The sequence below is a fragment of the Urtica dioica genome, chromosome 11, assembly GCF_054948205.1.
Source record: "Urtica dioica subsp. dioica isolate 48M chromosome 11, U.dioica_male_clone48M_v1_H2, whole genome shotgun sequence".
In the NCBI taxonomy this organism is placed as follows: Eukaryota; Viridiplantae; Streptophyta; class Magnoliopsida; order Rosales; family Urticaceae; genus Urtica; species Urtica dioica.
In genome coordinates, this window is record NC_142766.1 from 10441957 (window position 1) to 10467199 (window position 25243).

The 25243-nt window shown below is 39.8% G+C and overlaps 2 protein-coding genes and 1 long non-coding RNA gene across 3 annotated transcripts; 2 read left to right on the top strand and 1 right to left on the bottom strand.

Moving 5' to 3' along the window:
- The first annotated feature begins 1575 nt into the window (after positions 1 to 1575).
- On the top strand, positions 1576 to 7805 carry LOC149381132 (Vps51/Vps67 family (components of vesicular transport) protein). Its single transcript, XM_089630307.1, has 6 exons — positions 1576 to 3894; positions 4392 to 4586; positions 5189 to 5469; positions 6249 to 6428; positions 6560 to 6737; positions 7073 to 7805. Exons 1-6 carry the CDS (start codon positions 1765 to 1767, stop codon positions 7244 to 7246), a joined length of 3138 nt encoding a protein of 1045 aa, XP_089486433.1. The 5' UTR covers positions 1576 to 1764; the 3' UTR covers positions 7247 to 7805.
- A 2638-nt stretch (positions 7806 to 10443) lies between these two features.
- On the top strand, positions 10444 to 12173 carry MEE11 (RNI-like superfamily protein). The gene is made up of 2 exons (XM_089600984.1): positions 10444 to 10811; positions 11421 to 12173. Exons 1-2 carry the CDS (start codon positions 10491 to 10493, stop codon positions 11922 to 11924), a joined length of 825 nt encoding a protein of 274 aa, XP_089457110.1. The 5' UTR covers positions 10444 to 10490; the 3' UTR covers positions 11925 to 12173.
- A 6436-nt stretch (positions 12174 to 18609) lies between these two features.
- On the bottom strand, positions 18610 to 20187 carry LOC149381134 (uncharacterized). Its single transcript, XR_016293889.1, has 2 exons — positions 19649 to 20187; positions 18610 to 18863 (listed from the first exon to the last, which is right to left on the bottom strand). It is a non-coding gene; the product is annotated as an uncharacterized LOC149381134 (long non-coding RNA).
- Between the last annotated feature and the right edge of the window lie 5056 nt (positions 20188 to 25243).

Genomic DNA, 25243 nt, shown 5'->3' on the forward strand with positions numbered 1-25243 from the left:
AACCTCGTTGAGATCACCTCCATAAAGCCATGGCCCAAGATGCATGAACCATAACATGCGAACGAGATCCCATGAGTAACGGCTTTGCGAGGCAACCGGGTTGCCGTATAAGCCCACAAATCTCCATCCTATTGTACTCGTATCTTCAATATAACTCTCGATGTGATAACAGGAGTGCGAGCCAACTCGATATGTGGTCGAATCTTTCCATAATATTAGTAATCCTCCAATTAGACCCACATGATGGACATTGAGGCAATTGTCAAACCCTAACGTCACCCTTACTCCATCTGATCTCCCTCACGACAACTTACTCTCAGACAAAAATACGAAGTCCGATTGGTGGCTATCCACTTGGGATAGGAGGGCCCATAACATCCGAGGGTTGGTTAACCCCTGAACGTTCCAGATTAGCCCTAACATTGGGCTCGGAGACCTTGCTCCTCAAGGTTCACCGTTGTAGATGTAGGGTTCGAACTCGTCTCATCCATAGATGTAGAAACGATGAGTGTCAAGTGGGTGGTGTTTTTCTGGACCAAGCCATATTCCTCTTCATCTTGTTCTTTATTCCCTAATTCATATTATGCCTTCGCGTGATTTGTCAAGAGAAGCTCAACCGCCAATTCTGATCGAACATGTTTAGAGCAAGCTAGTTGCTTCAGCGAGGGCCGGCTACGCTTCTTCTTCGCTGAGACTCAACCGGAGACAACTGCTCTATGATTGTCACTGGCCACCCTCTTCAAATACCCAGTCTTTCCGTTTAATTGTTCCAAAACTACCACCATTTTTTCACAGTAGCAGTGTAATAAATAAATAAAAGATACAATTTGCTCAGTACCAAATTTCATGCTTAATTTTAAAATAAAAAGCTTTGGGGCGTCGTAGTTATCTAGTCATTTTTAAATTTGATTTTAAGGAACTAACCAACGTTTCAGTTATTTTAGATAAATTAGTCATTTAACAAAATTAACGTATGAAAATGTTAAAGATAATTATGTAAAATACTACAGGCCACGTAAGTAAATGTAGCTAGATTTTAAACTAAGTCTAGAAGGTTGGATTTTTCATTTAACATTATCGTTAGAAACATTTATCTTCATTTCAGTGGTAAAAATAAGGAACTCAAGCTATGTTTGGTAATCAACTCAAAAAGTGTTTTGAGTTAAAAAAATAAGAAACAAAAAGTGAAAATTGTGTTTGGTAAAATTTTTGGAAAATTTTTTTAAAAAATTTTGAAGTTGTTTTGTAAAAGAATAAAGAAAACTGAAAACAAATAAAACGTGTTTTTTGAAAAAAAAAAAAAAAAAAAAAAAAAAAAAAATTCTTCTCCTTCTCTCCTCATCTTCTCTTTACATTTTTTCAAAAACAAAAATGAAAACTTTACCAAACACTTTTTTCAGTTTTTTCAATTTCTCAAAAACAAAAATGAAAACTGTACCAAACAGCTTTTTGAAAACAACCGTAAAATAATTTTTCAGTACAACTACAAAAATTAAAAAATAGAAAATAAAAACTGTTTGAGTTAACTACCGAACAACCCCAAACCACTACGGCCATCATAATAAAACACAAATCAGGTAGAAAACTAACAGTCACTCCATCGTCGTTATTTTGGTTTGCTCGAGTCTTAATCTGTACGACACGTCGTTTGGATCTGGAGATCGACTCCGGTAGTCTGGTGAGATCTATAGAACAAGGCAAAGTCAAGAAAGAAAGAAGGACAGAGGAGGAAGAAGAAGAAGAAGAAGAAAAAGAGAAGAGACAATGAGAGTCACCGTTGCTCCGACGACGGAAGAAAGGTCGGCCGCCATGAGCGGCGTCGGTTATCGCGACGCCGAGTCGCTGTTCCGGACGAAGCCGATCTCGGAGATCAGAGCCGCCGAGTCAACCACCCGCTCCCACATCCAGCAGAAGCAGGAGGAGCTCCGGCTACTGGTCGGCACTCGCTACCGCGACCTCATCGACTCCGCCGACTCCATCCTCCGGATGAAGGACTCCTCGCGCGCCATCTCCGACAACCTCGACGCCGTCCGAGCCTCCATCGCCGCCATGTCGGACCCCGGAGGAGTCGACACCGCCGACGCTCCGGACCGCCTCGGGTCCCGATCCCGATCGCGGATCTACGGCATTGCGTGCCGCGTGAAGTACCTCGTCGACACACCGGAGAACATCTGGGCGTGCCTCGACGAGTCCATGTTCCTCGACGCCGCGGCGAGGTTCGTGCGCTCCAAGCACCTCCGTCTCAGCCAGGAAGAGCAGGACCGCTTCCCTCTGCTTCAGCACCACTTGCAGATCGTCGACGGCTTCAAGGCGCAGATCTCCCAGCGCGCGCGGGACCGCCTCTTCGCCGCCGCCGCAACCCCGGGGGACCTCCCCGTCGCCGCCTACGCCGACGCGCTCGCCGCCGTCGCCGTCGTCGACGAGCTCTCCCCGGAGAAGGCGCTCGCGCTCTTCCTCGACTCGCGGAGGGCCTGGGTCTCCCACGCCCTGGCCGGCCGCGGAGGCGTGGTCTCGGTGCTCTGCGACGCCCTGAGAGTGATCCAGGTCACGGTCGCTCAGGCCGGAGAGCTCTTCCTGCGGGTCCTCAACGACATGCCTATGTTCTACAAGGTGGTGCTGGGCTCGCCTCCCGCGACTCAGCTCTTCGGCGGAATCCCCGACCCGGAAGAGGAGATCAAGCTGTGGAGCCAGTTCAGGGAGAAGCTCCAGTCGGCGATGGTGGTTCTGGAGAGGGACCGCATCGCCCAGGCTTGCGGGGATTGGGTGAGGGAGTGTGGGAGAGAGATGGTGGGGACAGTCGACGGAAGGTTCTTGATCGACACGGTCGGCAGCGGCCAGGAGCTGGCCGAGGCGGAGGCCGCCATCAGAGAGGCGATGGAGAGCAAGGAGGTCTTGGAAGGGAGCCTCGAGTGGCTGAAGAACGTCTTCGGGTCCGACATCGAGCTGCCTTGGAGCCGCACCCGCGAGCTCGTGCTCGGAGACGATTCGAATCTGTGGGACGACATATTCGAGGCCACCTTCGTCGGAAGAATGAAGGCCATCGTCGATTCGAGGTTCGGAGAAATGGGTGTAGCCGTGAAAATGGAAGGAGAGACCGGCAGCGGCGGCGGCAGTGTGTGGTTCGTGGACTCTGGCCCCAAAAGGGTTCCCGGGTTGTCGAGAGGGAATCCCCGTGCCGGCGAAGACAACGAGTTCAAGACTTGCCTCGACGCGTATCTCGGTCCCCAGATCGGCGGGATCAGAGATGCCGTTGATGGGTGTTGCCAGAGCCTCGTCGAGGATCTCCTGTGTTTCTTGGAATCTCCAAAGGCGTCTATTAGATTACAGGCTCTGGCACCGTATCTGCAGTCCAGGTGTTACGACAGCCTGTCGACCATATTGAAAGAGCTCCAAGACGAGCTTCATAGTTTGGATTCAACCATGAAAAAGGGGAAAGACAAGGACAGTCAAGCCGTTCCTGCCCCGGTCACTGTCGAGAGAGCTCTCTTCATCGGACGACTCTTGTTTGCGTTCCTGAACCACTCCAGGCACGTCCCCGTAGTGCTCGGCCCACCGAGGTTCTGGGTTAAGGAAGGCATGTCTGCGGTTTTCGATAGATTGCCTTCTTTGATGAGGCGAGCTGGGGGCGGATCTGATTCTCCCACCGCCGCTCTTGACAGTCCCGGAAGGAGAACACCCACTTCTGCTAAAAGACAGACTTCGCTTGCCACCACAGCTTTGCTTGGAGCGGGTGATATTGCAAGCCCCAAGCTCGAAGAACTCACTTCGACTTTACGAGACCTTTGCATCAGAGCTCATGGCTTGTGGATATCGTGGTTGTCAAATGAGCTCTCCACTATCCTATCTCGTGATCTTCGAGAAGACGATGCTTTGTCGTCGACATCTCCCTTGCGGGTGAGTGCCGCTTTTTTTTTTTGGGAACAAATGGGTTTTTTTTTTCATTTTTTATGAACATTTAATTATGCTACGTTCACAAGTTTTGGCGCTCCCTTTGCGAGAAAGATTGCATTTTGTTGTACAAAAACTAGCTGCTCCAATCAATTAACAAACTGATGCCTTATCTTCGTTAGTAAGAATAACAGGTATCACGAAGTCTGATATGAAATGTTTTTGCAATAGAAATCAGGAAGTAGAAATGCAATTGTAGAATGTACAAAAGCAAAAAATTTGCCAGAATTGATGTTGGGACTGTAAGAGTATCTAGCCTGATCGGACTCCATGAGGCCTTTGTGAGATAACTAATTCCAAGACTGCATTGCTTAATTTTTGGCGTGTTTTGTTTTGATCTTACATGGATCGACAGTTAGTTGCTTATTCTAGTTTTACATCTAATTAATTTTTTTTATATATCAAGAATGGAAATGTATTGATTTTCTGAACAAATTGGGCAGGGCTGGGAAGAGACGGTAGTGAAGCAAGAGCAATCCGATGATAACCCCGGAGAAATGAAAATATTGCTCCCATCCATGCCATCTCTCTATGTTGTGTCCTTTTTGTTCCGCGCATGTGAAGAAATTCACCGAATTGGAGGTCATGTACTAGACAGAACAATTTTGCAAAAAATTACTTTAAGCCTTTTGGAGAGAGTAAGTAAATTTCCATAGTATTCATTTGTATTTACCACGTTTTGCTCAGTTGTGTATTCTGTTATCTACTACTGTTCCTTTTTTTCCTCTCTCTTTATGAGAAAAGGAACAACTCCACTTGAAGGAGAAAAGAACTGACTTAGAAATAGAGCAACTCCTATCAAAAGTATATATAAAAGGCTAAACAAAAGTACAGGCACTCTTCAAAATTACTACGAATATGTGCACAAACTTGCACCATGTACATAATATTATAACTCAACCCATGTATCCACTTCTCTGTTGTATGGAATTGATTGTTTGGGAACATTTTCCTCTATTCTGTATTAATTATGTCTATATTACTATGGATCGGATGATTTATTCTCGTTTACATGTTCTCTTAAAAGAAAGAAAAATAAGTACTCACCAAAACCTGCTGCTTATATTATCATTAAGAATTACACCTCTATGCCGAACAAATGAAAGTTTACACAAGAAAAACTACAGTCTGCACATGATGCAGCCAGACCTCTAATTATTACATTTTTGAATCGTCTTGAAGCTCTTAATTTTGCTGTTCAATAAAAGTAACCACCTTTCAACTTCATTATTATATGTAGGTAATCAGTATTTATGGGGACTTTATCTCTGCCAGAGAGGTCAGCGGACCTCAAGTGTCTGAGAAAGGAGTTTTGCAGGTCTTGTTAGACTTGAGATTTGTTGCCGATGTTCTCTCTGGTGGTGATTCCACAGTCAACGAGGAATCGGTGAGAGGTGCAAGAGTAAAAAATCCCTTCAAAAGGAAGCAGAACAAAAATCAGACGAAGTCAGTTGTCCGAGAACATATTGATGGTTTAATATCTAGACTTTCACAAACTTTGGATCCCATCGATTGGCTTACGTAAGTGTTTCTACATGATTGAAGTTATGATGTTGTAGTATCCTCTGGAAATGAAACTTACATAGTGACTGCCTGAGTTACTTGAGTGCCGACGTTCTTTTATTCATGTTTTCTTCCTTTTTTCCATTTTCTGTGCTCTTAGGATTATGCTTAAAGCTCCCCTTTATTCTAGTTTCTGAGCTAATTTACTAGAATATGTCTTCATTTTTTTTCTTGACTGTCTTTGTTTTATATTAATTGCATGGAAGCCAATTTTGTATACTAACTGATATACCAACTCTATTGCCTCACCTTCTATCAAGTGAGACACTAGTGGATGAGATGATGTGGCTCTGATTTCACTTTGGCTGTGTAGTAGATAAATTTAGTTTAGTAGAAAATTTGGTAAACTTAATTGTTAAGAGAAACGCAAAATAAATTTGTTATTGGTTTTCTACAAATCAAGGAAACATAATGTCTACTAGAGATGGAAATATAGTTGAATGCATTTGTGCAAAAATTTAATTGCTGTTTCATTTGGGGAAGCTGGTTTGATAAATAATTTTGGAGTGAAAATATTAATGAGGAATTTCAAGTAGTATTCCCTCGATGCAATTCACAACTTTCGTGAGCTGGAAAGACTGCCATTTTTATTTATCCTGTTTCTGGCTTTTCTTTGTTTAATGATTGAGTTATGGGCGTCTATTTTTTTTTTTCAATATGAAATTTTATGTTTCCTACTTCAAAATCAAATTAGTATTAACTTGATACTCTTTTATAATTCTTTAAATATCTTTAAGGTATGAGCCGTATCTTTGGGAGAACGAGAGACAATCATACCAAAGGCATGCTGTTCTCTTTGGTTTCTTTGTGCAACTCAACCGCATGTATACCGATACTGTTCAGAAACTACCGACTAATTCGGAGTCCAATATCATGAGATGCTCTTCTGTTCCACGCTTCAAATACCTCCCCATCAGGTTTGTTCTTCGGAATCTATTAAACGTTTTTCTCGAATCTTTTGGTTGATTTTTCCTCGATCAACTCCCAAACATTTCTGTTTCTTTCCATGGTATTGAGTTTGACAATCCTTTTGGCTTTGCTCATGCAGTGCCCCAGCATTATCATCAAGAGGGAAGACAAACACATCGATTTCAATGTCGTCAGAAGATATCTCTTCAAGAAGTTCTTGGAAAGTATATACAAATCCAGAGCTTTCAGAGAAGATTGACATGGATGACAACTCTAGTTTTGGGGTTGCAACACCATTCTTAAAATCTTTCATGCAGGTAAAAATCAAAATCGAACTTCGTAGAGACAACTCATAAAACATTAATCTTTACGTTCAGAATCTACATTCAACTACCCTAAATTACCAACTTTTTTGGATAAAAAATTTGTACAAACCAAAAGAAGACGCTAAAAGAGGCGAATGTCTAGGTGTTTGTATTCAAGGTTGGTTTGATAGATAATGGCCAAGGGAAAATTGATTGCCCTTTTACTTGTGCACATTGAATTCATGGTCTATGCTCATATTAGAAGAAGATATTGAAGTTGCAGTATCCTTGATTACTGAATTTATTGGTGGATACATTGTTGAATGTGATTTTTTTTGTGACGACAGGTCGGGAGCAAGTTTGGAGGCAGCACGCTGAAGTTGGGGTCCATACTAACAGATGGGCAAGTGGGCATTTTCAAAGACCGATCGACCTCGGCTATGTCGACATTTGGTGATATATTGCCTGCCCAAGCTGCAGGCCTTTTGTCATCTTTCACTGCCTCCAAGTCCGACTCTTGATTCGCCTTCGCCTTAGATGTTCAGTTCTTTCATTTCAATGGGGACCGCAAAGTTGGGCTTATTTTGAGAGCTTTGCCTAGCTGAATCAGCCGTACGGATGTTGCAGTGTAAAAAGCAATAATTATAGCGATGTGGACGAGCATGTCTTGTTCAAAACAAGAAAAATGGTAGCATAATTTGATACTGATTTAGAAAGAAAAAACAAACTATGAAAGCTAAAGGAACGGCTAAAAGTTCTGATTGTCTTTAGCAGGATCAGTAAATTCCGTTCTGTCTGGGCAGTTCTAGTTTTGTTTCAGGGTCGAATTTCTTCAAGCTTGGAGTTGTAACTTGGAAAGTGTACTGAAAATTCGCCGGATATGGTTTTGGTGCAAGACCCGATACATCGAGTGGAAACTGATCTGGTTTACTGTACATGAATTTACGAAATTGTTTTGCTCTCTTTCTTTACAAGATTTTGTAATGTGGAAATTGTTCTGAGGTTATAGTAATCAAAATGTAATCGGACAAATATTATTTGTTCATGAACTCAGTATAAATAATGTTTTATTCTTTTTTTTTTTTTTGTAATTTTTGTTGGCGTCTGCAAGAACTTCATCCACTAGTTCTTATTATTATACTCGGTTCAGTATTTTCATCAGCAATTACATTGTGGAAAAATATCAACATTATCTCTCGTGCTTAATTGAAATGTGCTTAATTGAAATGCAAGATTTTTCCCTCAGTTTTTAAAAATGTCTATATCTTCACTCAATTTAATATAAATAGCATATATCTCCCTTAAAAATATATTAGAAAAATTAGTCGAACTAAGTCACTTGAAACGTTGATATTGCAATCTAGCTAATGTTTCGTCCAAGTTTCTATTCTAGCAAAAAATGATGATGTGGCTTAATCATTTACAAAGTTAATTACTATATTATCCTCTACTAGAATTTGGCTAACAAAACTTGTAGCCAACGTTTGATCTGCAAAATTTTGCATTTAATACACGTTATATAATGTTTCATTTAAAAAAAAATTATTCGGCATCTTTATTGAACAACTGATTGCTTTTATCAGTTTTAATCAAGATGATAAACAAACAAAACAATCAAGCAGAAAGCAATAAGGACACACGAGAATTGGTAACCCTGTTCGGTATAAATAACCTACACAGGGCCACTGATGCATCCGGGTGAAAATAATCCATTAAAATCAATCGTCAAAAGAATATGAGTATTAAGTTTGACAAAATTCCCTTTTGAAAACACCGTCGTCTTTGACCTCTACAATATATGCTTCCCTCAGATTAGAGACTCATTTTCTATGTTTCACTCAATCTTCTCTCCCGAATATTATCAAGTACGTCAATGCAGAAACACGCACTTGCCAAGTCCGATCAAGGCAAGAAACTTGCAAGAACCAATAGCTAGTTGTCGATGAAGATCTCCGGTGTAGAGAGACTAGCTAGAGGAATAAGGCTACGTTTATTCAACAAGAACTAAGAGACAACTTAATTCACTCAGAAGGAGTTTATATTAGGTCAAGTCTCAAATCGCTCGTGTATCTCGCAGAATTGAAAACCAAATGTCCGATAATATATATCCAATATATTTTGAACTGAGAAACAGGAAGTTTCCAGTTTTGGTCGCGTGAGAGAACAACGTAGAACAAGTAACACGGGTCTTGAACATCTTCTTGTAGCTTCACTCGAACAACTTTAACATAAAATTGTTTTGCCAAACAAACCATGCCACAGATAAACTAACACTTTGGAATTAGCAGTAGCTTTATCTTCTTCAGGACTCCAATCATTCTCTAGTTTAGGAGTAGTAGTCTTATCCTCTTTCGTGACTATCAGAGGAGTCCACCCATGAATAACAGGCTTCCATGTTTTATAATCAATACGCTTGATTAATGCACTCATTCTAGCTTTTCAGTAGGCATAGTTTGACCTATCTAGGAGAGGCGCGAAACTCGTGCTTCCTTCTCCCCCGAAAGTATTAACGTTGGGTTCTTGCTCTGATATTGACCAATTGAAATTATGTATCTATTGTTTTGTGATTTCATTGGTGATTTTTTTTTTTTTTTTATGATATGTGACAATATGAGTACTAGCAATAGATGCAAAATTGTAAACGCATGAAAGTAAATGACACAAGAGAATACCGAGTTCGACCAATGATGCCTACGGATGGAGGATGACACTTCAAGTGGAAATGAAATTCTCTCGGTAATAGTAGAAATAGTACACAACGTTCTTAGTTGAATGATTAACCCTTTAGTTTTTTTTTCCTAAGATAACTCGTGAATTTCTACCCAAGCACTCTCTGAATCTGAGTTTCCCTCACTTCCACTCAAACCACTCACCAAGTGTTTGATCTATGTTTATAAAACTACGTGTTCTTTATAATATCACACTATTTGAACCCAACATCTATCGCACAAAAATAAGTGATAATGAATAAGATAGAAATACTCACACTAGCAATTACAGAATAGGTTTTCACTCACAAACTCTTGAAAATACATAATGCATAACCAAACTCTTAAGCGTAAAATATCTCTTTTATAGGAATTAAACCTAGACACAATACATGGCTATGATTTCCGAGTAGATCGTCTCAAATTGATTCGGCGAAAATAAATCGGAAGCGGATCACTTTAAAACATTACTTGCACAAAATACTCATTGAATCGAATTAGACGCGATCAGGCAAACATGCTAACATGTTTTTAAGGGGTTGAAAACTTGATGTAAGACATTTTGGAAACAGTTTTCCGCGCTTAACCAACCAATATAACAACATGAGGAAATGAGTTTGATTTTGCGGCGAAAGTAAATATGGTGCAGGAAAAATATGGCTATTCTTGTTACATTTTTGGGAAGAAATATAGGCTTTGTTTTTTCATTCTCTTTATTTCTTTCCCCTCTTATCTGTTTCCCCGCTTTTCTCTGTAATTTTTAAAACTGATTTAACCTTTTTTTTTTTTTTTTTTTTTATCTATTAAACAGTTACATCAGTTTGTACGCGCTACAACTATCTTTTGCTTATCGATGTACGTGTGAACTAAAATATATCAACTTGGCTAGACAAACTCATTTACTGATTACTTGCACCTTAAGTAAAAACCGACTCTTCCTAAAATATCTATTGGTAATCCATGTGTCCCTATATATATGCACAACCAAGTCTTTTGGCATCAATTAGTTCTCTCTCTCTCTCTCTCTCTCTCTAACACATACGCACATATCAATAGCATGGACATTTCAAAGGCCCAAGGCCAACCTCCACACGAAGCCCTATTTCTCGTGCTGCCCTACTTGTCCGTACAAGAGCTTTTGGCGACGAGCGAGACGTGCTCGTCGCTGAGGGACTCTGTGAGAAATGACGACGGAGTTCTTCCCTGGCAAAACGTCGTGGTGGAGAAGCCTCTCAGCCGGCGGCTCACCGACGCGTCTCTCGCGCGCGTGGCTTCCATGGCCAGAGGGAATCTCAGAACACTCGCTCTAATCGACTGTGTGAACGTCACGGACGATGGGCTTCAACGGATCATTCAGACAAATCCTCTCATCGACAAGGTATATATGTATGTGCGTGTGTTTGAAGATTCGGACTTAATAATTAACATGTTTGAGTTTTGTTTAGTGGATAAGAAATGGTTGGTTGATTTTAGTTGTCTCCAAACGAAATCCACATAAAATAATAATAATAATAACATAAAAGATAAAGAGAAATGGTTTTCAATTCAAGTAGTCATTGAACTATTTTTTTTATTTATCAAGATAGTAATTAAATATGGTGATAGTTAGTATATTTCAATAAAATAAAGGACACCTAAACAACTTGATAAATATTTATAAACCTAAATAAATTTAAAAACTATGATTAAATATAATATAATAAAATGGATGCGGAAGTTCAATTTTTTTTTTTTTTTAACAATTAGTATTTTTGGTGGTTTATAATATAATTTACATTGTTTATTTCAATACACATACATTTTAAACTTTTCTGAAGTGAGTGAAAAATTCTATGACAGAATAGAAAAAAACCAAAATAATAATAATAATATTAATACTAGTTTGATTTTCTTAACTCCAGGTTCACCTTTCTTACACAGCTACACCATCTTATTAGATTTGATTTTTCTCTAACATGGTCCTATGTGGGTGTGTGTGATGATTCAGCTGATAATACCAGGATGCACAGCGGTGACAGCAGAGGGAGTCATAAGAGCCGTGACACCACTAACATCCATAAAGACCCTTCACATAAACGGCATATACAACATCCAAAAGCACCACCTCAAAACCCTCCTCTCTCTCGGCCACAGCCTCACAATAGACCTCGAAACCTGCCCGAGATGCGATCAACCCCGAGTCGTCTTTTCGTGCCCGAGAGAGGGGTGCTCGCCAAACTGCCGGGCCTGCACGGACTGCGTTGCGAGGTGCAAAGAGTGCCGCGTCTGCGTGGACTCGCTCGATGAGCTCGAGGAGCTTCTCTGCTCCGACCTCTTGTGCTCCGATTGCTGGCTCGACCTTCCCAAGTGTAGCTTCTGCAACAAACCCTATTGTCGCCAACACGCCGACGAGAATGGGGTCCGTGTTTTGTCCTCATCCGGGTCCAGTGGATTTGTCTGTGATAATTGCCAGGCCGAGGAGTCTGTTGAGTACCGCGGCGAAGACGAGTGAGCTATGATCTGATATCAGAGACTCCATTAGCTTGGTTGATAGAGTACTTTAGTTAGTAAGTATGTATAATGTAATGTAATGAACTGATTAATCACTCCGTAGTACTTGAGACAGAATTACATATAGTTATGACACGAAACTATCAGCACGTTAGCCAGAAATATGCGTAAAATTACACTAGATTCAAAGACTATATGCCACATTTTTTTTTTTACAAAAATGCCTATTATATACAATACCAAAACAGAGTTCACATGAACAGTATTAATATGGGCCCCATTTTTTACACCAATTAAAAGGAGCCACGTTGCTCTATTGTGTTTAACAAAATGTTTACTATATTACCCAAAACTATATTATTGCTGGCAATAGAAAAAACTGGGCACTTATGTCATTTGATATTTTGCTTTATCTCATTGCTTGCTGTCTCCTCTCAATGGATATGCGGTGACTCAGTTTCTCTCATGGTCCCACTTTTTGCTTTTAACTCTTTATATTTCTATTTCTACGAAGATTACATTTATAATTTACACACCCCTTTCTATTTTCATTTTTCGTTCTTATTTATTTATAAAAAGTCACCCAAAAAAAAAAAAAACGATCACATTCAGAGTTTAAACATGTATATTAATTTAAACCATTCATTTCATAAATTTATAAAAAATATATATATACTTTTACTGAATATATCACACTAAGTATTAAATAGAAGAATATATTTTTCAGATATATAAATAAATGGATAACAAGCTTTAAGAGATGACTCTACAATAAACATATTATATATAACAAAAAATTAAAAAAATAGTCAACTTAAACGTTTGATATTACTAAATAGTCAACGTTTGGTAAATCTTAGGTAAATTATCATAAATGATGATGTGGCTTAATATATGGCAGTAGCTATTTACTTAAGATTTACGTTTGTAAATATATGAAATTGATTATTTACATAATATTTACCAAACGTTGACTATTTAGCAATATCAAATGTTTAAATTGACTATTTTCCTAATGAACCCTATATTTAAACATATTATATATAAATGAGAGGAACAGAGTACACTCACGAACACTGTTCAATGAATAGTGTTTCGTGATTTTTTATATTTTAAAAGACCTTTTTTAAGAAAGATAAGAGAATGGATCCTAAACATAAGTAGTGTTCATTCGTACCGATTTTTTTTTTATCAAAAATATAAAAATGTTTTCAAAAAATTTTAAATACATTTTTTTCAAACCTAAATATATTTGGACATGTCTCTATATTTTTTCCTCTAAACTAAAATATATTAATTATTCTGCAGCAACGCGCAGGACATATATATATACACACACACGCTTGTCACTTTTTTTTTTTTTTTTGACAAAATATATGCTTGTCAATTTTTCTATGTATATTCTTCAAAGTATGCTTTATGTGTGTGCAAATAAAATATAAAGAACAGTTTTATCATTTATATTTTATTTCACATATACTGCAAATCTATAGCTCACTTTTAAAAAAATATATAACTTGAAAGCTCTCTTTATGAGACAAATGAAAAATTATTACGAACCAGATGAAATATAATAAATTAAAGAACTTAACTGAACATAAAAATAAAAAAGAACTATGAAGTAATGAATATATCTACATAATTATATAATATATATATATATATATATGAATTTATAACTAAGTCATATTAGACATATATTAGTTTCTAATCATACAGATGTATAATTAAAGCTCACTATGATTTTTTTTTTTTTTTTTTTTATAAAATACTACTTTTTCAATTAATCCACAGCAATGCACGGATAAAAAAAACCTCATAAAAACTATGAACAAAGAATTCGATTTATTTTTCAAAAAGAAAAAAAAATAGACTTTTTTTTCCAAAACCTTTTAATACTCTTAACAAAACCACTCTGAAAAAAAAAACAAAAAACAAAAAAATAAAACAAAACAAAACAAAAAAACCCACTTGATACAAGCCCAAAAATTCCAAATGTAAGTTAGGTTTTAGTTGCTATTTTTTATTGCATGCGTCAGCTCAAGTTTAAGTTAGTTAGTTGTTATTTCGGTTTGTAATATGTAAAGCACGGGAAACACTTGAGATAAAGAAACTCGTAAGAGAAAGTATTATGGAAAAATAACACATATATACCATATGTTTTAGTGAAATGTCGAATTTAACTTTTGATTTTGAAAAATGTCAAGTTCATACCTTATGTTTAACTAAAATGACGAAATTATACTTTGAAATAGATAACAGTATCACAAATCTCTTTTTCATTGATATTAACTCTTATATAAGAAAAACCGAATCAAATTCAAACCAATATCCTAACTTTTATATTCTCAATTTTGAAATAAAAATAGTTTTAAATTGAATTTAAATAATAAAATTCATATCTCTCAATAGATTACTTCATTCTGTATTCGAAGTGCAACTCTGAATCATGTATTCTCTGTTTGAATATGTGATTTTTATGGCTATCAACTGTCGATTTTTACCCTTTTGCATCTTTCTGTGTTTTTCACGATTAAGAGATTATTGTTTAATTTTTTAATTTTTTAAATAAATTACATATATGGCGCGAATGAATAAAGATAACTGGTGCTTACACATAAATATTATAGTCAACATCAATGAAAACTTAATAAAAATTCAATAAAAAGAATATTCGTGGCACTGTTGTCTATTTAAGGGTATAGTTTCGTCACTTTAGTTAAACTGGGGGTATGAACTCGACATTTTTGAACACCAAAGGTTAAATTCGACATTTCACTAATACACAAGGTATATATGTGTCAATTTCCCAAGTATTATTGGTCAGTGTTTGAGAGAAACTAAGGTTCTTGATTGCATTGTAACCTTGATCAATAAAAGTCTCAGAGAAAGCTCGAATTAGTTCTTTTATAATCGAACCAGAATAAAAAACGTGTGCGATTATTTTGTTCTTAAGTTCATTCTAGAATGGTTGTGAGGTCGAGTTTAAATCAAGTAAAAATGCTTGATACTTCAAGAATATTTAGAGAAAAAAGATGGCAAATACTTTAGATAAGGAAACTTGAAAGGGAAAGTATTCTTGGTGAATTTATGAGAGAATTAACTAAGTTTCTCTTGATTACATTGTAACCTTGACCAATAAAAGTATCAAAGAAAGCTGGAAGTAATTTTTTTATGATCAAACTAGGGTAAGAAAAACTTTTGTGTGTGTGATTGTTTGTTCTTTAGTTCATTCTTAAGTGGCTGTGAGGTTGAGTTTGAATCAAGTCAAAACTCTTGATACTTCAATAAGTTACAACAAGATCATTTAAACCTTAGTCGTTGTTGGATCTCCCACTCTTCTTCTCTTTCTACGTGAGCAAACCTAATTGGATGCCTTCTTCCACTAGATTTGTATTTTTTTTTTGTATGCGTGTAAATTGGGTGTTTATATCTCATATGCAAAGTTTCTTCGTGGGGTTCATAGTAGATCTATGTTAATCCAGGTTTGAAGTCCTTTATTGAGGTCTCTTAGTCTTGGTTAACTTTGTTTTATGTTACATTGCCAATGTTGTGCTGAATATTTTCATGTTCACTATTGATATTCTACTATTGGAATTTGGCATAATGCCTATGCGGATTTGAATTTCTCAATATCATCAAGATTACTTAATGCACATGTAATCTCTGCGATCTAGTTTTGCTTGGCGGATTTGAGCAAGAAAAGAAATGAACACACAGTGTTACCCGGGTTCGGTCTAGAATGACCTAATCCAACATTTGAGATCAATCAACTATCAACCAAATAGAACTCTCTCTCACACCCCGATTACAAATCACTCAAAACACCATTGCTCAAGCAACTATGTAGATTATCCAACGGTCTTCTTGCAGAAATTGTAACTGATTATCCGTTGACTTCTTCTAGTAGCTTGCCACGTGTAGGAGTTGATAGGAGCGTAACACCAAAAGATGACTAGGACTCCAAATATTTATCGGAATACACAACCCATAAGTTTCAAAATAACATCTCATATACTTAGGAAACTTACAACAAAAAATAGGGAAAAACATAAGTTAAGGAGCCAAGGAGCTTGTCTTTGTTTTTGCGTAGTCACTCCTCGCATGACAAGTCTTATTGAACGACTCTTGAGGGGGAATCAGTAGAAAAACGATTCTCATCCTCTATGTTTTATGGTTAACCAATTATAAAATTTCCCTGCATGGTTAGCTTTATATATACGATAAATACATTTCTTTTACAGATCATCACATCAAACTTTACATATTTCATTGAACAAAAAAATGATTTAGAGTTGTATTCCCGGTCGGGGACTAGAACCCACGAAAACTCGGGTATGAACGTCGGGGAATCGAACCACCGAAACGTTCTATATCACAACTCGAGTATGAACTTCGAGGACTGGAACCACCGAAACAATCTTTATCAACACCGGGGAATCAAACTTGGTTTTACGATTGCGAAGAAATGGTTAGGAAATCCGATACAAAATTGACCAAAATATTTCAAGACGATCTCGGCCATCTAAACCAAAAGGAACAGTACGTCACATCGTACAGACTCGGTCTGTATGAATGTCATGTCAAAGACACAAGATGTGATTTTGATGTAGATTTGTTGGAAAAGACATGCATTTGCGGACTACCACAACTACTTGGAATCTCGTGCGAGCATGCCATCGCATCTGCACAACGATCAAGTGTTTCGGTTGCGTGCCGCGCTACTCTGGACGATAAACGATTTTCTGGCTCGATCGTATTTATCGGGATGGAGTGGCCAAGGGTATCTTGCTTGCCCCACGTGCAACATTGACACGCCGTCGTTGAAAGTCAGAAACAGGATCGTCTACTACGATCATCGTCGGTTCTTGCCTAGGCGTCACCGATTAAGGAAAAGTAGTGATCACTAGAAAGAGCGCAAGGAGCATTGTCACGACCCGCGACCTCTCGTCGCCGGTTCACGAGCCGCGACGGTGGGTTACGTCACAAGTCACAACGTCACTATAATAATATATTTCATATCCACAGGAATAACATTATATAACCATAATCAACGCAATACTTATATTAAACATAATACGATAACATATAAGTATTATAAGTCGTTATATAAAACCTGGGTAAATTTTTCGTTTTTCTCAATTCAAACTTTGAGTCTCACTACGACTCTAAATATTTACATAACCGCTCTTGGGTTTACGTATAATTACAGGAAATAGTTTTAGGAGCGTAGTTTACGGAAGGGGTTCAACAAAATATAGTTATAACTATAGAAGAGGTTGATCCCGAGTGAGTCTCCACTAGCCCAAAGGTCAAGAGATACACGTCCGGTCTTCGTCTTCAGTTCTGTTATTCACATCGCCGTCTTGCCCTTCTCTACATTACCAAGGGTCATAAAACTATGAGTCGATTGACTCAGCAAGTGGGAGTCTAACTTAGAAAATAAAGCGACTAAATGCCATGTGATATCATGTGACGTGCAAACAAGCACATAATAATGCATGGATGCAAATCTAACAAGTCTAGAGCATGACTCTTGTGTATACACTTTAACTAGAACTTGTCGTCTTTAAGGTTACACACATCCCCCGCTATAACCTTCAGAACGACAAGAGACCAGCCTTAGACTTCGAGCAGCAGTCGTCCGGCGGCCTAAGAGTTTTAACGTTTGTCTGGGATCCACTAATGGTACCAACTTCATTCGGCGTCGGCGCAACCCCCAGGCCCTCATAGCCCGTCAAGGTGCGTCCTTCAGGTCCTCATAACCTGGCATTAAGATCGGGTGCGACTCTTGGTCGACTTCCCGATAAATGAGTACTCAGCGCCATCCCCCAGGCCCTCATAGCCCGTCAGGGTTCATTTCGTTTTGGTACCATCGACGCAACAATTCTTTAAGGTTCGGGTACTCTGCTGCACTCAGAGTACACACCTATGCTACTTACAGGAGAGCGACTCAGGATAAATCCTGAAACAAATTTCATTTCCCTTTTATGCTCGTTAGTGTTTTAGGTTGAAGACTCGGGATATGACTCCCGGTACTTCTACCCTCGATTTGAATTCGAGAGTTAAACACGGCTCTCCTGTCTCCCCCGTTCTAACGGGTCAATCACAGCCTAAGGAAATTATATCACATATCAGAGGCTGGGTTTCACAAATCTCATGTTTGAACTTATTGAGCGAACTCACGCTAAGTTTTCAGGAAAAGCGGCCGAAGCCTTAATCTTTGAGATTATTCGATTTTAAAGCTTTTCCTATTCTTGTTTACTAACAAACAATAATGCAAGTAAACAGGGTTATTCCCTTGGTATGTAGTTGACTTAAGTCTCCACACTTACCCGGAAAAGATCGTCTGAAAATCTGTTGACTTCCGGAGTTCCCTTGCTTTTCACGCTTCCCGACACTCTACACGTCCTGGAGCGTTATCACGTTCTGAAGCGTCGAGAAACTAAAACCCAAAGTTGAAATCTCATCAGTCAATGATCCGGAAGGTGATGACAAGCTTGAGGTTCGTTATCAGGATTCATTGCGAGTCGGTTCAGGGGTTCGAGAATTTAATTCACTTATTTCCCGGCTTTTCGGAATTTAAACTTATTCAAGACTCGTACGAATTCGTACCAGAGAATGAGTACGAAATATAATCCAAATCCTTATTTAACGAGTCTTAAATAAATTAAATGAATACTCCGAAAATCACACAAGCCGAGAATTTTGAATTAATTGACTAGAAATTAAATTCTCGAACATTCTTAAATAAATAACTAATAATCCTTGAATACAAATCTCAAATCCAAAATTGAAACCCGAGTCTAACGCTATAAAGCGATAAACGACTCACGAGTGAGATCGAGCTTTAAAAACTTTTTCTGAATTCACTTTACTTCGGCTTCGACGCGTTCAGTTCTGCCGGCTCTCGCTCGATTCTATCCGATCTGTGACTGAGCTGTGAAATTCAGAAAACAAACATCGCGATCAATTCCCAAAATCAAGTTCCCGACTCGAAACGAACATCTAACTCAAACCTCAACGTCACAACATTTCCAACTTGTCATAAAATCCTTAACCTTATCATAAAATTCACATTTCAACTTTAAAATCATCCTAACCCAAAAACCTGAGCCCGACAGAATCATCAAATCTCAAATCATTTCTCACCAATTCCAAACTCAATTTCACAAAATAAATCGACCAAATCCGACTTTCAATTTCTCAAGTCAAATTAATGATTTCACACTAAAATTCCCAAATCCTCAAATTCACCATATCCAAACCAAACCTCACAAATTTCAAATTCATCACGGCCTCAAAATCTGCTCACCAGGTACAACACAATTCCAAAACAGATTCCAAAATTCAAACAGAGGAACTCACTTAATTGACCACACGGCCAAAGCACGTTCAACACACGAAACCCGGCCAAAACACAATCAAAACAGAAACCCAGTACAAAAACAACACTAAACCGAGCACAAATCACATCACAAAGCGTCAACCACGTTTAGACTCAAGAAACCCCAAATCAAACTCAACCCTTAACCCATTTTCGGCCAAAATCATTCAAAACCAAAGAAATCTACGTTCAATCAACAATTTCATCTCATAACCATCCCTAACCGAGTTCAATGTGTAGTTAAACATCATTAATTCCTCATAAATCAACAGAGAACACGAAACCCCCAATCCAATTTCTCAAAACCCTAGTTTCCAATTCGGGTCAAGGAGATTTACCTTGTTTCCGAAAGAATCGAACCCTCCGGCGTCCTCTCTAACACGCGGCGGCTCAACCTTCACAGCGGTCGCGCGCACGGCGAGGCACGGTGGTCGACTGGATGGCGCGCGCACGGGGCTGGGGTCTCGGGCTGGTGCTGGTGGCCGAGCGTTCTCTCCCTCAGTCGCTCTCCTCTTTCTCAGTCTCGTTCTCTCGCTCTCTCGCTCTCTTCTGCTCTCTCTCGCTCGATCTCTCTTTCTCTCCCTCTCGGCCGCTCACTCTTTCTCTTCTCTTCTTCTCTTTCCTTTCCCTTCTTTCCTTTTTCTTTTTCCCTTTCCTTTTCTTTTCCCGTGTCCTTCCTTTGTCTTGGGCTTGTGGGTTTAATTTTACTCGGCCATGAAGACTTAATGACAAAGTAATTGACCAAGATAAGTGTTGAGTTGGCAAGGATAAGAACTAAGTTTCCAAAATTCCCATTTAACCTTCTTTTCCTTGTTTCCTTTCATGTGGGTCCATTAAAAATTGTCACAACCACGTCTTTTCATATAATTATTTAATTAAATCCATATCCGAACGGATTATAATTATATGATTCGAACCGAGAATTTTCTCGTTCGTTCTTGATTAATTTAAATATATTTAAGGTTTCTCGGAAATAATTCTCGTCCTTGAGAATTTATTTCTTAAATTAAATTCCGGCATATTTCTTCGGAAAATAATTTATTATTCGAGACGAACTCGATAAATCCTTTATTTATTCCGAGATTTTTCATTACCTTAAAATAATTTAAATTAACTCGCTAAACTTCAACGTCCATAATTTATTCAAGAACTTACTTGTAACACACGAAAGCTCATTTATTAACCGTAAACTACAAACGGCGAGATTCAAAAGTTTATCCCTTACAATCCTTACCCCCTTAAAAGAGTTTCGTCCTCGAAACTTAAAACAGAGCAGAGTACTTCTTTTGCATCTCACTCTCAAGCTCCCATGTAGCTTCCTCTACAGCATGTCTCTTCCACAAACCCTTGACTAAAGGAATGGTCTTGTTTCTTAAAACTTTATCTTTGCGATCGAGAATCGCTACAGCTGACTCTTCATATCTGACCTCACGAGAGATCTCAACCTCTTGCTCTTGTAGAACATGCGAAAGGTCAGACACGTACTTCTGTAGACACGTGGAACACATCATGGAGGTTGGACACGGATGGCGGCAACGCCAAGCGATAAGAGGTCTTGCCTACACGCTCAAGGATCTCAAAAGGTCTAACATACCTTGGACTAAGCTTCTCTTTCTTTCCAAACCTCATAACTCCTCGCATGGGTGAGATCTTCAGAAAAACTTTCTCTCCGGCTCCAAACTCTAGAGGTCTTCTATGCCTGCCAGCGTAGTTTTTCTGACGACCTTGGGATGTCTTCATCTCGAACCTTCAGTTGATGGTATCCCGAACGCAAGTCAATCTTTGAGAACACTGTCGCTCATGTGATCAAAAAGATCGTTGATCCGTAGCAACGGATACTTGTTCTTTATCGTTACTTGGTTCAACCCACGGTTGTCAATACAGAGCCGTAAGGAACCATCTGCCTTCTTAACGAACAGGATAGGCGCTCCCTAAGGTGAATGGCTCGGTCGTATGAACCCTTTGTCGAGCAACTCTTGTAGCTACGTTTTGAGTTCTTCCAATTCTGGAGTCATACGATATGGAGCTTTCGATATCGGAGCTGTACCTGAAATGAGTTCTATGTTGAACTCAACTTCTCGATCAGGAGGTAGACCTGGAAGATCTTCAGGAAAAAAAAAAATCAAGGAAATCTCTAGCAACTGGAATCTCATGCGGCTGTGGTTTGACTGTCTTCGTGACGTCTACCACGCTTGCAAGGTAACCAGTGCAACTCTGATGCATCATCTTCACGGCCTTCAGCGCCGATACGATCGAAAAACTCGATTTTCGAGAGGAACCTTGGAACTACAGCGTTCCAAGTCCTGGGTTCTTGAACAGAACCAACTTCTTTCGGCAATCTATGATTGCATGGTGGGTATTTAACCAGTCCATTCCAAGAATTACGTCATAGTCTACCATTTCCAATTCTATCAAGTCTGCTTTCATCATCCGGTCATGAACTCAGATGGGCACATCTTTATACCAACATAATGACTGGTACTTTTCTCCAGAAGGCGTAGCCGTAACGAACGGGTACGAGAATTCCTTCTGATGCTCACCTAACTGATCAGACTTCCTAGATGCGATGAATGAATGTGTGGTTCCTGGATCTATCAATGCATATGCAGAGAAAGAATTCACGAAAATCTGACCTGTGATAGCGGTGGACGATCCTGCTCGCACTTCATCTTCACGGATGGAGAAGACTCTGGCATTGGCTTTCGGTTGCTCTTCGGGTGCAGGGGTCTTCACTTCTGGATTCTCACATACTCGGGACAGATGTCCCTATTTCCCGCATCTGAAACACACCAGCGCACGAGCATAACACTCTCCCTCGTGCGATCTGCCACACCTTCGGCACACAGTCATCTGATTACTTCCAGAGGTCATAGGCTTCTTATTGGGAGGCCCTGACTGTCCGCTATCTTCACGTCCTCTGTTCTGGTTCATCGACTGTGATTGATTTCCAGAACTTCCTTGAGGTCGATAACTCAAGCCTTGTTGGGACCTCATTCCATCTCCTCGATGTGGCTGGTTATCCCATCCTGATTGGGATCTGAATCTTCTCCTTGATTCGCTCTGCTTTGGGCCAGCAGCTTCAGAAGGTGTTGCGGTAGTTGGTTTCGGTGCAGGAGTTCGATCACCCTCGCGCCAACCAGCAATCCGTAAAGCTCTTTGCACAGCGTTGGCGTATGAGCGAGGTCCAACATCTCCACTATCCACTTGGCTCACGATGTCAACATTGAGCCCGTGCATGTATTTCATCTTCCTAGCCTGATCAGTAGGGACTAGAGAAGGAGCAAACCTGGCTAACGTGTCGAACTTTGTCGTATATTCTGATACCGACATTGACCCTTGACGCAGGTTCATAAACTCGCGTACCTTGTTCGACAGGTTAGCTTCACTCAGATACTTCCCGTGGAAGAGATTGAGGAAATGAACCCACGTCATTGAGTGAACATCCTCAGTCGACGCCATCACCTCCCACCATCCCCTAGCCTCATCCTCCAGTTGATTCACAGCGCAAGCCACTCTCTCGGTATCGGACAGCTGCATGTAGTTGAAGATCTGCTGCATCTTCTTAACCCAATTCTCAGCTGCAGCTGGATCCCCATGGCCGTCAAATGTCGGAGGCTTCTGCTTACGAAACCTCTCGTATACCGGCTCGCTCACAGAAGGAACGACGTCAGGAATCTGGAAATTGAGCTCCTCAAGAGGCTCCATATGTACAGGCGGTGGATTCTCATGTCGTTCCTCTGGAACTGGAGGCGCTGGGTGCTGTGGAGGCGGCGCGTTCAACCTCGTTAAGAGATCCGCGATCGTGCGGTTCTGCTCTTCCAGCTGCTGCGCGAGCCTCTGACTCAACTCATCTCTTTGGGTCGCATCAGCAGCTTGTCTCTCCAGCGTGCGTCTGATCTCCGCGAGATCCGCCGCTGTAACATTCTCGGCGTTTGTTAGGTCTCGCCTAGGGCCCATGCCTTCTTAACCTTCACCTGGTAGAAAGCATAATCAAATCTCAAATCATAACATCGAGAATGCGAGAAAAGAACATATCAACACACGATCATATCTCAAAACGAGATCTCATAAACATTTCTCATATCTATTTCAAGTAAAAAAGGATATATGCAACCTGCATTCGTGCATCCACCATTTACACGTCAAATGGCAACTATCACTATCTACACAAATCTATAGACTCCCAAAAAGAGACTAGCCTTACCCAAGGCTTAGTCGGACGGGTTTCAAAAAGGGTACTCATGTCGCTGTTTACTAACTATCCGCGTCCTACGAACAAAAAAGGCAACATCAAGCTCAGCATGATCCCACAATTCGTACCAGAAACGTGTATCTCAAGTCTACATGAAAGGTTAAACCTGGGCTCTGATACCACAAAACCTGTCACGACCCGCGACCTCTCGTCGCCGGTTCACGAGCCGCGACGGTGGGTTACGTCACAAGTCACAACGTCACTATAATAATATATTTCATATCCACAGGAATAACATTATATAACCATAATCAACGCAATACTTATATTAAACATAATACGATAACATATAAGTATTATAAGTCGTTATATAAAACCTGGGTAAATTTTTCGTTTTTCTCAATTCAAACTTTGAGTCTCACTACGACTCTAAATATTTACATAACCGCTCTTGGGTTTACGTATAATTACAGGAAATAGTTTTAGGAGCGTAGTTTACGGAAGGGGTTCAACAAAATATAGTTATAACTATAGAAGAGGTTGATCCCGAGTGAGTCTCCACTAGCCCAAAGGTCAAGAGATACACGTCCGGTCTTCGTCTTCAGTTCTGTTATTCACATCGCCGTCTTGCCCTTCTCTACATTACCAAGGGTCATAAAACTATGAGTCGATTGACTCAGCAAGTGGGAGTCTAACTTAGAAAATAAAGCGACTAAATGCCATGTGATATCATGTGACGTGCAAACAAGCACATAATAATGCATGGATGCAAATCTAACAAGTCTAGAGCATGACTCTTGTGTATACACTTTAACTAGAACTTGTCGTCTTTAAGGTTACACACATCCCCCGCTATAACCTTCAGAACGACAAGAGACCAGCCTTAGACTTCGAGCAGCAGTCGTCCGGCGGCCTAAGAGTTTTAACGTTTGTCTGGGATCCACTAATGGTACCAACTTCATTCGGCGTCGGCGCAACCCCCAGGCCCTCATAGCCCGTCAAGGTGCGTCCTTCAGGTCCTCATAACCTGGCATTAAGATCGGGTGCGACTCTTGGTCGACTTCCCGATAAATGAGTACTCAGCGCCATCCCCCAGGCCCTCATAGCCCGTCAGGGTTCATTTCGTTTTGGTACCATCGACGCAACAATTCTTTAAGGTTCGGGTACTCTGCTGCACTCAGAGTACACACCTATGCTACTTACAGGAGAGCGACTCAGGATAAATCCTGAAACAAATTTCATTTCCCTTTTATGCTCGTTAGTGTTTTAGGTTGAAGACTCGGGATATGACTCCCGGTACTTCTACCCTCGATTTGAATTCGAGAGTTAAACACGGCTCTCCTGTCTCCCCCGTTCTAACGGGTCAATCACAGCCTAAGGAAATTATATCACATATCAGAGGCTGGGTTTCACAAATCTCATGTTTGAACTTATTGAGCGAACTCACGCTAAGTTTTCAGGAAAAGCGGCCGAAGCCTTAATCTTTGAGATTATTCGATTTTAAAGCTTTTCCTATTCTTGTTTACTAACAAACAATAATGCAAGTAAACAGGGTTATTCCCTTGGTATGTAGTTGACTTAAGTCTCCACACTTACCCGGAAAAGATCGTCTGAAAATCTGTTGACTTCCGGAGTTCCCTTGCTTTTCACGCTTCCCGACACTCTACACGTCCTGGAGCGTTATCACGTTCTGAAGCGTCGAGAAACTAAAACCCAAAGTTGAAATCTCATCAGTCAATGA

Coding starts and splice junctions, on each gene's coding strand:
- LOC149381132 (XM_089630307.1), top strand. CDS start 1,765: ATGAGAGTCACCGTTGCTCCGACGACGGAAGAAAGGTCGGCCGCCATG. Junction 3,895..4,391: donor CGTCGACATCTCCCTTGCGG/GTGAGTGCCGCT, acceptor CAAATTGGGCAG/GGCTGGGAAGAGACGGTAGT. Junction 6,738..7,072: donor TCTTAAAATCTTTCATGCAG/GTAAAAATCAAA, acceptor TTGTGACGACAG/GTCGGGAGCAAGTTTGGAGG.
- MEE11 (XM_089600984.1), top strand. CDS start 10,491: ATGGACATTTCAAAGGCCCAAGGCCAACCTCCACACGAAGCCCTATTT. Junction 10,812..11,420: donor CAAATCCTCTCATCGACAAG/GTATATATGTAT, acceptor GTGATGATTCAG/CTGATAATACCAGGATGCAC.